The 15,418-nt window shown below is 39.4% G+C and overlaps 1 protein-coding gene and 1 long non-coding RNA gene across 5 annotated transcripts in view; one reads left to right on the forward strand and one right to left on the reverse strand.

Moving 5' to 3' along the window:
• Positions 1-15,418, reverse strand: part of SERAC1 (serine active site containing 1) — a 33,725-nt gene that overhangs the window by 2,223 nt on the left and 16,084 nt on the right. For all 4 annotated transcript variants that reach the window (XM_035322262.1, XM_035322264.1, XM_035322263.1 and 1 more), the window contains exons 7-15: positions 12,629-12,750; positions 10,457-10,585; positions 9,019-9,132; positions 8,267-8,429; positions 5,192-5,342; positions 4,211-4,352; positions 3,324-3,424; positions 1,182-1,279; positions 401-583 (exon numbers count right to left, since the gene is read on the reverse strand). In XM_035322262.1, coding sequence (XP_035178153.1) covers positions 401-583; positions 1,182-1,279; positions 3,324-3,424; positions 4,211-4,352; positions 5,192-5,342; positions 8,267-8,429; positions 9,019-9,132; positions 10,457-10,585; positions 12,629-12,750 — 1,203 coding nt within the window. The remainder of the gene's footprint in view (positions 1-400; positions 584-1,181; positions 1,280-3,323; positions 3,425-4,210; positions 4,353-5,191; positions 5,343-8,266; positions 8,430-9,018; positions 9,133-10,456; positions 10,586-12,628; positions 12,751-15,418) is intronic.
• The window catches only part of LOC118164620, a 15,428-nt gene continuing 12,704 nt past the window's right edge, over positions 12,695-15,418 (forward strand). The window contains exon 1 of the long non-coding RNA XR_004749571.1: positions 12,695-12,829. This is a non-coding gene — a long non-coding RNA (uncharacterized LOC118164620). The remainder of the gene's footprint in view (positions 12,830-15,418) is intronic.

The following is a 15,418-nucleotide window of genomic DNA, read 5'->3' on the forward strand; positions in this document are numbered from 1 at the left end:
TAAAGACTCCAGGAAAAGCAGGAAAAGGAGTAGCTTTTTTTTTTTTTTTTTAAAAAAAATAATAATAATAATTAATTTTCCAGAAATCGTATGCAACACATTGTTTGTTTTTGCAATGCATGGAATTTATTTCAAAGATAGGATTCTGAAGTCCAGCACGTTACCTTGCTAAATGAACTAAACTGCTCTTCTATAAACTTGCTCTGACTCCCTTTTTTTTCCCCACATCTGCCATCAAATAAAAAAGTTGCTCTTGTCAATTCAACACAAACATAAACATAAGAAGGGTGTTTGTTGTTTTTAATCCAGCTCTTTCCAATAGCATGATAAAAAAATTAATAAACATCATGAACAGATTAGCACAGATCCCTGCTGTTAAATGGAAGCAAAGTGAGCATACCCTTGCTGAGTTCTTTAACCTCCACAGAAGGAAAGAGAAGATATCTGGCATTTATGGAATATTCAGCCAGCTGGGAACCATGGTGAGGTACACTATAAAATATGATTCCTCTTGTGTTGTTTACAATTTTATCCATTTCTGGGTTCTTGGAAGCATCCACTAGCATCTTTTTGACTAGAAGACCTGGCAACAGAAACTGAATTAATGCAGGAGTTTAAAGCACCGTGAAAGTAACGATCGTGTTATATTATCCATGAAGCAACTAAAGCATATTCTTGCCTCAGTTGCTTAGTCCTTGGTTTGTCAAATCTGTAAGATTAAGTCAGAAACAACGACTGAGACATTAAAATGAAATGCCAACGAATGACGCAAATCCGTTTCTATAAAATTCTAGGATTTGCTTTAAGTCTGCTAATGGCATTTAACGTATGCCAGATCGTGGAGAAAATTTTGCCTCTGAATTGCCAATTAAGTGCATTTCAACTCATTGATCTTGTGTTTTTAAATCAACACAGTACAAACAAACAGGAGAAAATTCCATTCAGAATGTGTGCGCTATTGAATATAAAGCAACAGGAAAGTAGAAATCTATTTGGCATTTTTAAATCTTTGTAATTTTTTTACCTAAACTAGGTTTTAGGTAAAAAAAACTCACTTTTAAACCTAGGTTTTTTATATAAACTATTCTGAATAATTGCCTTTCAGACTGACTTTGGTTACCAGCTTCTTCTGAAATGTACCAGCAGATAAATACATTATATCAGACAGGCAATCTGCTTACCACCCATGCTGTGTGACACCCATACTAGGGGTCTATCTCCAATCCCAGCAGCTCTGAGCTTCTCAAGAAGCTCATTGCTCCTGTAAGCGATCGACTTCCTGTAAAGAATAAACAAACAAGAGCACAATGAAGCATTGTTGAATAGCAATGTTAAGCAGAATAAATTTTCAGTGCTGCGGGTTTATGAAAGTGAATTCAGTAGATAAAGCATTAATTAATTATTGTTGCTAAATTGAAAAGCAATGTCAAAAACATTTGCACAGTAGCCTCCACAAGGATGATAGGAATTGAAATAAATTCAGTTTCTTGGTTTTGCTTGAAAGCGTTATTTTAATTTTTCCTTTAGCTTTAATTCTGCAAATCTCTCTTAAAATTTTTAAATGATAGTATTTACACAGTTTTACAAAATTATGTTTTCATTTTACAAAAGCATGATCAATGCCTAATAAGCTTTATCCCCTGAACCAAGAATATGCCTAATATCTGACAAAAATGTACTTTGCTAAACAATGCTCAAATTGTGGAGCAAAGTTATTCAGGAAATTAATAACTAATTGCACGATCAACCAATACATGACAAAAAGTAATCAAAGATGTTGTCTGTAATACTTTTCCAAATAATTATCTCTAAATGCTTTGTACTAGAACAGGATAAATTCATAATGATCTCCACTTCGTAGCTGAATAGACTGAGCTCTGGAAAGGGTAAGTAAGCTACGTGTTAAAGGTTGAAAACGAATCTGTGATAGAACCACAACCAAACTGATCCCAATCCCCAACCTAAGCTTGAAAGGGTGAAATCATCGCTCGTTGCATAGTGTAACAAGAATCAGACACAGGAAAAAGACCCTTTGATAATGGAACATCAGGATATTGGAGCAAGCACTATGCAAAGCCTAATTCACTTCATCCCTATGGGTTCTCAGCATTCTCACTAGAAATAGCTCTAAGATAACACGAAAAGGACACTCAGTTGCGTTTTTTTCAGCTAAGCAGTAGGCTTTAGGATAGCTGAGGGACTTAAAAACCTCAGTAAAAACTTCATGTTTGTTACTGTCACTGTTCTGCCTAATTTCAAAGAGATATTAACAGCCACATCTTCCTTATTTTTTCCTGCTTATACATTTACTTCAATTCAATAATTACATCATTTTGTTGTGTATCATTAGGGAGGAGGGAATTAACAAGTGCCAAGCTCTCACACACATGGTGCTTTTTTCTCCCCTACCCAAAATGTAATTAATTTTCAGATTCATAACTTATCAGCAGTCACACACGTGCTTTTATGGAAGTACACGAGTTGAATCTAGTTACACTCTGATGTATCTGTGTAACAGATTGAAGGATTCAGATTAGGACTTGATTCAAAGATCACTGAAGTCAATTACTGAGCCTAAAATCCATTCAAACCAAATCATCGTTACAGGCTCACAATATTTTTATTTTGTAGAAGTAATGTGTTTGGAGGCAGTGTCTTCCTCTGACCTATCTGGTTCGTGGTCAGTAAAACACAATTCCTCTAACAAGGGCAGTGGTTTTATTACACTATTTGACAAAATCTCAGTGTGAGTTTGAGATTTAATCAATTATTTCTTAAATGTGTGTCTAAAACTTAATTTCTTATAAAAATTCCTAGTTTAATAATGTCTAAAACACTGTTATTTCAGACTAAAGCTTAAAACAGTTGCTACGTTTCATCTGTCAAAGACTTAGTGCAATCTCTTTCCAGGAATTAACATTTCTTGAATAAAATGATACTCATGGGAAAACAAAGTATATAAAGTCATGTGACAGCAAACGTTTTTGCTGTGCTTATACAGGACGGTTGGGCCTTTTTAAGTTAAGAAATGCTTGCTGTAACATGCAAAACTGACGTTCTATCTACGTCTAATAGAATGGTTTAGTGTCTGCTCTAAACATGAAGCAGAACAGACTGTAAGAAATTACGAAGTTGCCACAGGTTAAGCCATGAGGTTAAAAAGCTCACATAAACCATGACTGTACCCAAGGTTTCTCTAAGTTTGATTTTCCAAGGCAACAGGAAAAGTTAATTTCCCTGTTTCACCCTAGGTGATCCAAAGAATTAGCTTTACAGGTCTCCCTCCTGATCCCCCTCCAAACTGCAGACCTTTCATTTGTTACCTGTGAGGCTCAACAGGACATTTTGCTTTCCAGTCACTCAAACGAGTGTCATATTCCACAGATATGATTCTAAGGGTGGGACAGTCTGAAGCCAGCCACGTCTAAATTAAAGAGAAAACACCACCAAAAGGAGCTTATAATTGAAGTACTTAAACTCTTGCAAGCACTTTATAAGCAACGGAACAAAGTTGTTACTATGAGGACAGCATCAAGCAAGATTTCTGCCCTTCACTAAAACCCAAATACATCTTACACCTAGACTATTATTCTTTTATTACATTCTGGCAAATTCTAGCCAGCTCCTTAGCCAAGAGTAGACAGAGGCTGGAGATGGATTACTAACTTGGGCATTCCTGGCTCCATCTCCTGGGTGAAACAAGAATTACTAAAACTACCAAAGAATGATTAGCTCAAGTTTTAGAGATGTACTTTGGTGGTTATACCAATGTGAGTTGTTTGAAGCACTAATGACTTATTTACCAATAACATTTATGCAGCAATCTGCAAAAAATGAAATACTCAGACACTGATATAACAAAACATAGTTAACTTGTTTAAAGATGTAATTGTATGTATCTTTCTAAGCAGTAACATTCCATCAAAAAGAATGAGAGCATGAGGAAGGTGGATGTCGCCTCCTGTTTCACCAGCAGAAGAATGATGTTGAGAGCAACTTTAGCAGGGATTTTCCTTTGCAAGAACAACCTGCTCAAGATTTCAGCTTGCTAACAAAAACAAAGGAGGAACTCAACAAGTGCTACTTGCGTAACAGATTAAAAGTCTGATTCAAAATAGACAATTGTCAGACAGTGTAATTCTCTGGATAGCTCTCCTTACAGAAAAAAACACCAGCCATATGTGAAAATGTGTCTTTTTTTTTCTTTTACCTTTGGCCAGCACTGACTGTATTCCTCTTCCACTTCTGAAGCCTTTTTATCCAAAGGCTGGTCAACGTCTTGCTGTCGCCAGGTTTTAAATGCTGCTCCCAAAAGACCGTGAACAAAAAGGATATCTGCTCTGATGGGCTGACTGATATAGAAAGGAGTTTTGAAAGAGATGCATGGTATGTATTCTTTTAGCAGATTAAATTTACACAGAGCATTTAACCTAGGGGATATAAAAATGCTATTTCTAACACTGCACATGATTACCTGTCTTATGAACGTGTCGTGATATTTCATATTTTAAAGAGGATACTCAGATCAAGACAAACAACAGGGATCCATCCGGAAGAGAGATCTAGAAAGAGGTATGGAAAGTACCAACCTCTTATTTCATATATTTCTGTAACAAAAAATGCCATTCTCTGCACCGACTATTGATGCAGCTTAGCAGTTCCTGCTTTGTCATCAAATCAGACTTTCGCTACCTGACTGCCCTGTCTTCAGTGACTAGCACCAGTGACCCAAGGAATAATAGTTACTAAGTGACATACCATGTTGAGACTGCTTCAGTCCCAGGTAAACAATCACTACTAAAAGAAGCTGATAAACAATCACTACTAAAAGGTGAGGCTTCTTTTACTGCAGCTTAGGCCAACGTGCAGCTGCCAGCAGAATAATTATAAGGCACTGTGTCCCAGGACAGCCAGCACAAAGGTTAAATGTATGCAAAGCAATAATTCACCTCGTGGTTTGTGTCTGGATTTTTCCAAGCAATACAGTAATACTCCTCTCAAAGCTATGGGCTGCTCTAAAGCACTTCCATTGTTCTCTTATTTGAGGATCAAAGCCACCTCAACCCATCAAAGAGCCAGAGGAGCAGGTGACAGGAGTACAGCTGCATTCCGACTCAACTCTTCTGAAGTTTTAACTGAATGTTATAGCAAGTAACTCCAAGTACAGCATGTACAATTTCTTCTGCTTTACCTGCTACGATATTGTGGGTGTAAGATGTAAACACCATCTGGATACTTCTCTTGTACTGTGTCCCTGTCTAGATTAGCCAGAGCTCTGGATGCATGAGAAGACTGAATGACATGTGGGGATTTCATTACTTCAGCAAGCACAGAAACCCAACCTACATTAAAAAAATAAAGCAGCAGGTTAATTAGAAACATCAGCCAGACAAGAGAATTCAGAAACATCATCCTTCAAAGTAATAACTGTGAAAACAGATATTAGAACATAAAAATGATAATATCAAAACAAATTGTTTCAACCCACTTCTCTTTACTGTAGGAAAGCCAGTGCTAGGTAAGTGGAAACGCTAAAATTAAAAATCCAGAGCGGTGAGAAGGCAATATATTTTACTACTGTTCAGCTTATGATCTGAAGCAGAACCCCTTCTCAGAAGGGAAATAAAGTGCATCAGCAGGTCAGCACAGTAGTCAAAGAGAGAGAACAGATCTCAACTCTCTTTTTGCAGGTAAGATGCAAGAAAAGACAGTGAAAAGAAATGTCCCCATGAGAAAATGAAACTTGAATCACAGGAAAAAGAGAACAACCCATCAGAATAATGTCAGGTGGAAAAACTGATGATTCCTGTGAACAGCCATTTCTAATTTTAAATACTAGAGTGTGTAAAATTTGCTTAAGGAATTAAAAGGTTTTATTATTTACTATTCTAACAATAACATACTATATATATTTGACAAACGTAAGAGAATAAATGACAGAAACCTTTGAATACATTCATCAAAGTTTTAAGTCGTAGCTAACTCAAGAAAAAACAGACACTTTATGGTATCTCACCTAGTGAAATTTGCAGTTTCTTAGTTATGGGTGAGGATGTTCACAGACTACTGAGAAATGCAAAGGAATATCTTTTACACAACCACACACACACACACAGCATTTAAATGTTTTAAGAGAAAACTGAGTCAGATTGATTGTATGGGTCTGTGACGAATGAGGAAAAAACATTAACACCTAGATGGATAAAACTCAGAGTATTCAGAGCACACGCACACACACAAAAAGGGAAAAGGGTGAAAATTTGACAATTTTTTCATGAAGAAAAATTTCCTACATTAAAAATAAGCTTGCTCCTAGAGTGGATTGAAGAATATTTTAAATGCTGCCAAGGATCTCATGGAAAACATCCTCAGCAGGGGATAGCTGGGTAGGGGTTAGGCTGCATACAGGAACAGCTGTGAGAACACGACGCACAAGCAGCACAAACAGCAGGACATGAAGGAGCCCACAGGCACCAGAAGTTACACAGGCTCATCTCTGTCTTCTACTGCTGTAACGGTTCTGGCTTCTTATATTCCAACTACCTCACAGAGAGACAGCAACACTGCTCTGGCAGTCCCCAGGTTCCTCTGCTCTTTGCCTCTGCTTTCTTCTCCACCATGGTGTAGTCTCAGCATGAGGGCCAAGCAGACTGGGACCATCACCTCTCCTGACCTGCTGGCAACTCTTCTTTTGATGCAGCCCATGACCCGGTTCACTTTTTGGGCTGCAAGCGCCTGGACTGCTGCTTCACATCAAGCTTTACATCCACCAGTACTCGCAAGTCCTTCTCCGCAGGGCAGAGGTTCTTTCTTCCTATGCATCATCCAGCAACAAAAGGGAAGTCTCATCGGTTCAGCAGCAGCAGCATCTGGCTGCTCGTCTCTGGAGTCCAGTTCGCAGTCTAAAATTCTGTTTATGCTAACAGCTTTGTTGCAGAGACCTCCTTACTCTTCTGTTATGTTCTCTTCCTTTATAAATATGGTTTCATCAGTCACCGTAGTAACATAAAAATGGTCCTACAGCTCAGACCAAAGGCCTTTGCAGTCCCAGCTGTCCTCTAAGACAGCAGTAATGGCAGTTGTGGAAAGATAAAAGAATAGAACAATAAAAGGATGAGTATATAGTGCTGATTTTCCACTACACCTTCTCAGCTTTCTGCAGTCAGCTTGGGATTTTCTGATATACAGACAGCATCTATGCATACAAGCTTTATGGATTTTTCTGTCCATTAATTTTTCTAATCAATTTTTCAAAGCCTTGCAGGTCTTCAGCAACCACAGTGTTTTGTATCAAGTTTGAGTTTGGTTATGTGCTATATGAAAAAAATACAATTTTATGTGTTTTACCTCTTGATAATTTAATGTACAAGAACCTTTGGTCCTGCATTACAAGAAACAGCAGATGATCATTCCCTCTTTGCCTTCTCTACCTCAGTGAGCACTTTACAAATCTTCACCATATTCTCCTTCAGTTTTTTTTTCCAGGCAAAGTGTCTTAGTCATTTGTGCTTTATACCACAGGCATTCCAAATTTTCAGCCATCTTCATCATCTTTCCTTGTACCTCTGCTACTTCTCTTTTTCGCAAAAATGCACACTGTGGTTAAGAGGTAGATACCAGCTTGGATGCATACAAAAAGCAGAATATTGATACTTACCATTTTCATTTTTCATTTCTTTCCTATTAAAACATTGGGAATTATTTGTCTGTGCAGAACAAGAAGGAAGAATTTCACTCTGATCTCTAGGGGCTACTAATAAAAGGGGCATCAGAGCAAAGCTTACCAGAAGTTACTTGCCTAACACAAAACAAGGGGAAGTGGAAAGCCATGTTTTACTTTATTCCAAAACGTGAGGATTACAAGCTGGTCCTTCATGAGAATAAAACACAGTTAATCTAAAAGGAATGTCTATAAAGGCAGATGATCTGTGAGATCAGGAAATTCAAAAGATTTTTGCCAGTCATCTGAACCAAACATCAAAAAAGTCAAAATTTTCACTGTTCGTTAAAGACCTATAATACCTCTGCAGCACTGACATATATTGGCTAGACAGCATACAGAAGTTTTTTTAATCAACAATGTGAACTATCTGGATGTTTTGTGTAAAAATGAACAAACAGGAAAAAGACACAAATACAAAACAATACATAAAAGACACACCGTTACCACAGTCCTTTGCATTTCACAATAGTGCTGAATCTACAGAAAAATTTAGAATAGAGACCTAGCAGTCAGGCTGCTTGCACTTGCTTTCTTTCCTTTTACCTGCACGTACTATGGATGAATGAAGACGTTCATCCAAAGCCATATTTCCAATAATGCGAATTATGTTCCTCTGTATTTTTGCAGAATCTTTACGTAGTTGGTATATCCTCTGTAGCAGCTGAAGGCCTCCTTGAGCTTCAATTTTATCACAGTGAGAAGAAACCTAGCATCATAAAACAAATACAACAATAAACAGATGCTCTGCAAAAGGTTCTCTGTGATGCTTTTAATACAGAAAATAGGCAGCTTTTAGGAGCTGACATCCTTATTACATAAGAATTCTTATTAATCTAGCATTTATTATGTCATAGTCAAAAAGGGAGTAAAATATTTTAATATGTTAAATTACAAGCGTAATTTCTACAGATTGACAACCTGAAAGGTGCTGAGCATCATCACTCTACTCTCCTCCACATCTGTGGGAGACGAGATCGCTATCCACTTGGCATGATGAAATTTCAAGTCAAGTTCAAGAGTCTGAGCAGAACAATCGTCCGCATTTGTTAAAGCACTAAGTCAACAGGACTTAGAGATGTATGCAGGCATATTACAGGGGACCTTTTACAGGCTAATTAGAAATAATACCAGAACTTACAGATAACTTACACACATGATTCGTATCAGTCTCAGTGGCCTGAAATCTCTTACAAATAGATGAGGGGTAGGAGACAAGAAAATAACTCCTTCCCAATACACGAGAGTCTTAGAAAGGAGTGTTTATAAATGTAGATTTTCAGTTGTAGAAATATTACCTTAGAATGTTGCACTAAAGCTTGCAAGCAGAAGAGTTCTACTGTCTCTGAAGGAATTTTACTCAATGTCTCACAATATGGAAGTCCATTTCCCCCAAAACACCATAAGCCTCCCTGAAATGAGAATCAGTAAAAATGATACCACATTCCAAATGGTTACATAAAATAAGCATTTCTAAAGTAAAATGTTAAGTGTGTAATGATCTATAGAAATTGCTACAGAGTGCTCTGCATATACACATCTTTTAAATGTACAAATTATACAGCAGCATACCATAAAAATGTCTATTTTTAACTGAAATTATTAAATAGATTTTCAATCAGAAGTCTCCATAGTCTATTAACCTCAAAACATACAATAAAAGGAGAAAAATGTAGGATTTTTATTCATGTTAATGAATGTCATATTCTAAGATTGTTTGCTTAATGGTAAGGAAGAAAGATTCAGACTTCAGCTGGACTTCGATAATTGCAAAAATTAGAAGAGGCGGAAAATAAAGTCTTCAACACTTAGCATAGTCTCAGAAGCCCCATCTGTCTCAGTCATATAGTACGAAGACTAGCGTAACTTCAAGAAAACAATTTTAAGGAAAGGTTGGATGTGGTACTTAGGGACATGGTTTAGTGGATAGTGTTAGTGGTAGGGTGACAGTTTGACCAGATGATCTTGGAGGTCTTTTCCAACTTTAATGATTCTATAATTTTTAGGACAGTGCGATTATGCAAAATGTTTCCAAGTGTGGCCTTACCAGAGATCTTTTTGTAGCAAGAGCCCTTGCTGTGTAAGCAATAATAGAATCTCAGTGTAAAAACATTACACATTGTTTGTGCCATAGGAAATAAAGAGTTCTTGCACTCTGAAATCTCTAAATAAACCCTGTTAGGCATTGTTATTACAATATGACAGTCATTTTTATTATTACATCTTTCAAAAATAATAGTCACTGGTTACAAAAATCACAACTCCCTTACTCAAGTTCTGGCTACAGTACCCTGTTACAAGAAGGCACTACCATGAGACAGAGTTTACTACCACTGGTGTGCAAATAATTCATTATTTTACTAGTAAGACTTAAAAATGTTTAATCTTCTTAGCAATAGAAGAACATACAATGGTAAGATGAAATGTGAAAAATCACTTTATGAATACTGCAAGGGGAAGGAAGTATTCTGGATAAAATGCTGAAATACCTGCTTTGTGGGAAGGCTTGTACATAAAGATATTTTCTCTTACTAGACCAACTAGTACAGCTGGGAAAAATAAACAAGCTTTCAAACACACAGACTGTACATAGAAGAGATTTTACTACGTAATGTCACAATGTCTCTGTATTTCTCTTCCTCTTATAATGCTCAAAAATATTGAAATAGGTTTGTATCTTTGAGCTCTGCAGGAACAGAGAAACCAAATAGTTCTGTTCTGCAGGTGGAAACTCACCCTTTGTGCAGCAAGAGTCTGACTACTTTCACGTAAAGCAAGAGATGTGAAGTACTGGACACATGGATCAAGATCGGTCTGAGGTAAAGACACTAATAACAAGCGAAGCTGATCTTCTATGAGATAATCCTGTGAGAAGTGAACACAAAATAACTGTTAATTCTGTCCAAAGCATGAAACAAAACATGATACTATATTAGTAAGGCCTGGACTTCAGTGCTCTGCAACTTGGATTTAATAGTTTCACTCCTGTAAAAACTCTGCAGATCGATAATTCTAAAACCAGCCAACTGATTGATAAAAAGTAAGATTTAACCTTCATTCTTTGGTGGCGTTTTCCTAGTAATTGTGGAAGGGAAAAAGAAAGAATGAGATGCTCTTGGCGCAAGAAGCTTAGAAGATCACCCATACCTACACAGTAATTTTGATGCTGCTGTATTAAAATGACTGTAAATTACCAGTCAAAACAACAAGCACTACTTTTTCATCTTCAAAATATTCATGCAGGTGTTCATTTAGTAATCCATGGTAGGTGACAGGAGAACGGGTTCAACAAAGTCATTTTATTTGCACATAGACATAGAACTTCTATAGTTATTCTAATTCTTGCTAAAGACAGAGGTGGAGATCTGTCTGACATGCAGAGCAACACTTGCTGACAGAATGATTTCCTTCAACTTCTTAAGTAACAGATTGGTAACTGTAACTCCAATCACCCAGCAATAATGCTGCTGTAAAAAAAAAAAGCATATACACAACCATATATTAGTATAACCTAGTACATCAGGACAGATAGGAACAGATCCACCATTATGTGATATTACAGGAATAATAAAGAGAAAAGAAATAAAGTCACTACCGATCAAAGCTGATTTTCAGAGTTTTATTGTCTAAGATGTACAAGTATTCTATGACAGTAACAGCATTTATTCTAGAAGAACACTTCTTATCTTAGGCTTTGTGTGCCAATTCTGTGTATTTAAGAAGCTGACCTGATGCCAGGATTGCTCAAAGCATCATATATACATACTTAGTGATTTACATAAAACCAAAGCAAGGTCAAATCTATCCAATAGATTGGTAGCCAAAAACTGGGAAAAAAAAAAAAAAAAAGAGGTGGGCCTATAGCATGCTTAGAAATAAGAAAACAAGTTAGGCAGACATCACTGTAAGTAAAAAGAACAAGAGTCACGTATTCAACTCAGAATCTCTGAAGGCATTCAGGAATTTAACACAGTTAACTTAAAGCTGTTCTAGACGTTACAAATTTGCTTAACTGATTAATCTGAGTCGCTGTATCAAGGTACAAAGCATTTCTGCAGCTAAAAATCACACACTGAACTTTCTGTTGGAATACTATTCAGTTAGATCCAACAAGTACTGTGATAACTCAAGTCAGTTAAAGCTTAGTTCATAGGAGTAAAAGCAAAGCTCATCTCCAAGCACTTTCTATGATTTCTAAATGCAAAAATAAGTAGGTTAAGATATCAAAAGGAGACAGAATATTTTTTGGTGAAAAGCAGGTGTTACTATATTAGTAATGCAACATGTTGGAGGAATTTTTCCAGGCAGCAAATTTACCTTGTGTCTGCACTTGGCAATCACAGAGTGCACTCAGAATGGTTTCCATACCTACATCGCCAAGGTTACAGCTGCACGCCAGAGCACTGTTCAGAGCACCACGCTAGCACAGTGAGCATGCAAGGCCCTCCAGGAGTGCTCTCTACACATGCTGATTCTGCTGTCAGAATCAGCAAGGCAACCTAGGATGACTTCATATAAGGCTGCTTTGCATTGCCTGTCAGTTACGGACTGGCATTGTGTGCATTTGTGACTGGAACAAGCTTCATTGCTGCTGAACATGTGATTTGGACATACAAAGACCACTAATTGATCAAACCGCCTTTCCTAGCTTGTTGCATCACGCCATTCACTAATACAGATATACTCCACAGGTATGTATCATACACCTCTAAGTAAAAAATCTATTATAGAGGTGTGTATTATATACCTCTAATACACAGCTACATTATAGTTTTGTATTTTGGTCCTCACTTTAGTACCAATTTTCTCCTGCAGAAGAACTCCAGTCAGTATGGTTACAAACAATGCAAGTCCTAAAAACAAACAAGTAAGCAAAAATCAACTAATACCTACTTTTCATTTACTTACATTCTTCACTTTTGGCAGCGATGGTGGAGGCAGGAAAAAGCGAAGATCGACATCTTGGGACCGAGCCAAACCTATAGCAGTCCTCTGATCACAGGCTTGAGCAACTGTACCATATTGATAATCTGTAGTAAAAGAACATCAGCGTTAGGGTTAAAACTGACTGTACATATCTCATTTGGTTTTAAATGTGGTTTCTGATCAGTCACGAATTCCAAAAGGTGAAACAGCAGTTGTTAGACCAGCACTATGCTGAAACAAAATACACCTGAGCACTAAGTGTTCATGACACACCAGTTTGATAAGGATACTCAGATATAAGTACAAAACATGCAAAAGCAAATGTTCAGTATTGCCACTGTGGAAAAAAAAGATGCAAATACTACAAATCCAAGCTTAAAACCCCAGATTTAAGTAAAAATTTAAAAGGCAGCTAATTTTGTTTCTGGATATGGTATTAAAAAGCTGAGTAACATTCAAATGCCACCCAGACATAGGAATAGAACATTGAACCATATAAAAGGCTGTGCTTCAATACAATTTTTAAATTAAATAAAATGGGGCAACCTTAGAAAATGCAAGATAACACAGTGCAGTTTTAAGTAGCCCTTTCTTACTAAAGATGTAGGACAAACTTTGAGTCACCCTGCTGAGGGAAAGCGAGGTAACCAGTACCTAGTGCTCCTTTCTGTATAAATTGACTATATCAGACCGCTCCCACAAACCCGCCAAGGCAAACGGTACATACTCACCATGGCAGAAGCAACTACTGGGTGGCTGGAAACATGCCCCGTAAACCATGCCACAGCCCAAAACACTATCTTGGCCCTACAAACCCAAGTGCTCTGGCCTCATGGTACACCACAGACAATTAAGTCTAACAATTTCCAAAACAATCTGGTCACCTCCTGGGCCAAGAAGCATGCCAGTGAGTGGGTGTACCACATCCCTTATCACCCACACGCCTCTGGAAACGTTGACAGGTACAATGGACTGTTAAAGACGATGTTACAAGCATTGGGTGCTGGGACCTGGAAGCAATGGGACATAAATCTACCAGAAGCCACTTGCCCAGTTAACAACAGGGTCTGACAGCCATCCTGGTCCTGCCAAAACAAAAACCCTACACACGGTGAAAGGAGCTAAAGTCCCCGTAGTGCATGGAGGAAAGAGGATGGGGAAGGCGGTGTGGCTTGCTCCTGCCTCGGGAAAAGGCAAACCCACTCGTGGGATTGTCTTCACCCAAGGACTGGGGTATACCTGGTGGGTCACGTAAAAGAATGGGGATGATCAAGTGCGTGCCTCAAGGAGATTCAACCGTGGGAGAAAACTCATCTCTAATCTAAGTTAGGTGTTGTAGGAAGACGCTGCAGGATCAACAACACGTTGCAGGTCAACTTTGCAACAAACTGGGCAACTGCAACAAGGACTTGAGCTAAGCTCATGCTGGTGGCCAGACATCCAACTCCGCCTGCCCTGAGTGACCGCTTTGGCAGATGAAGACCAAATCGTCAACAGTTCTTACGGACGTTTTCCGAGAAAGACCTACACAATGAACAGATGTACCTACCTATCAACCTCTTAAGGAACAAGGAACAACGGGGATGAGGATACTTAAATGCTAAAGTATGGGGGACCTGAGAGTGACACAAATGTTACGGAATAAGGGCTGGAGGTCGTACTGGGTCTGGCTGGGATGTTAACTTTCCCTGCAGCGGCCCATACAGTGCTTAATCATTATATGCTGTTCTTTCCTTTACTTCTTCCCCTCATCTGAGGAGGGGCAGTGAGAGAGCGGTTGTGGTGTTCAGCTGCCTAGCACGGTAAAACCACCACACTGACTTGCAGGCAAGAGAGAGATTTCTCCTCTGCTCCTAACAGCAGGCTGCTGCAAATAGCACCACAGCCTACTGATTTAGAATATCAGAGAGAGTCACAGCGGTCACTGGGCATCTCTCGGACCTCGACAGTGAAAGGGACACGGTCTTGACTTCCACTCTGAAAACTTTCTCCGCTCCTTCTTGTGTCAGGAAACGGAGCCCTGCTTCAGGAACCGCGCCAGGCAGCTGTATGTGAAGCACTCTTCAGTAGCTCTTCCAGAGAAACTGCCGGGGTTCCAAAGGAGCACTGGCTCTCTAGAAGCCTGTCTGTGGAAACGCCTTATGGAAAGCAGGGGGGGGTGGTTCATCCAGGCCATCAGGGCCCAGTACGCCCCCAGTGAGGCACTGCCCATGTCACAGCGGGCACGGGGTGCCCCATGTCACAAAGGGGCAGGGACGGCCTTGGCCCCGGAACGTTGGCCCAGCGGCCACACAGGCCTGCGATGCCTGCCGTGCTGACAGGGAGGCTGCTCAGCTCCTGCGGCTCCAGCCTCAGCTCCTCACAGAAACTCAACCAGAGGAACTCAGCTCCTCTCTCCTCTCTCCTCAGGCCCTCACCCCAAATGGCTCTCAGCGCCCTACACGACACTGACCAAGCTAAACCACCGCACGCTCCTGGCCTCTCCTTCCCAGCACTGGGACGGACAATTGTCCACGCCCTACAAAACAGGTAAGATCGCCCCACCCCAGTCCACAGCAAGCAGGAAGGTGACACGACCGGGCCAGGACGACAGTGAGCGCTGCATCAGGACGCCAGGATAAGGACGGCCTTGGTGAGACACTCAAAACCCTCGGGCACAGGCAGGGGATGCCCCTGGTCAGAGCGATGCTGCTCTGTTGGGGGCTTCTTCTCTTTCACCCAGAACCACACAGCAATGCGAACTCAGCTGGAAGGAAGAGCTGCCAACGCTCT

Source organism: Oxyura jamaicensis, chromosome 3 (genome assembly GCF_011077185.1).
Source record: "Oxyura jamaicensis isolate SHBP4307 breed ruddy duck chromosome 3, BPBGC_Ojam_1.0, whole genome shotgun sequence".
NCBI lineage: Eukaryota > Metazoa > Chordata > Aves > Anseriformes > Anatidae > Oxyura > Oxyura jamaicensis.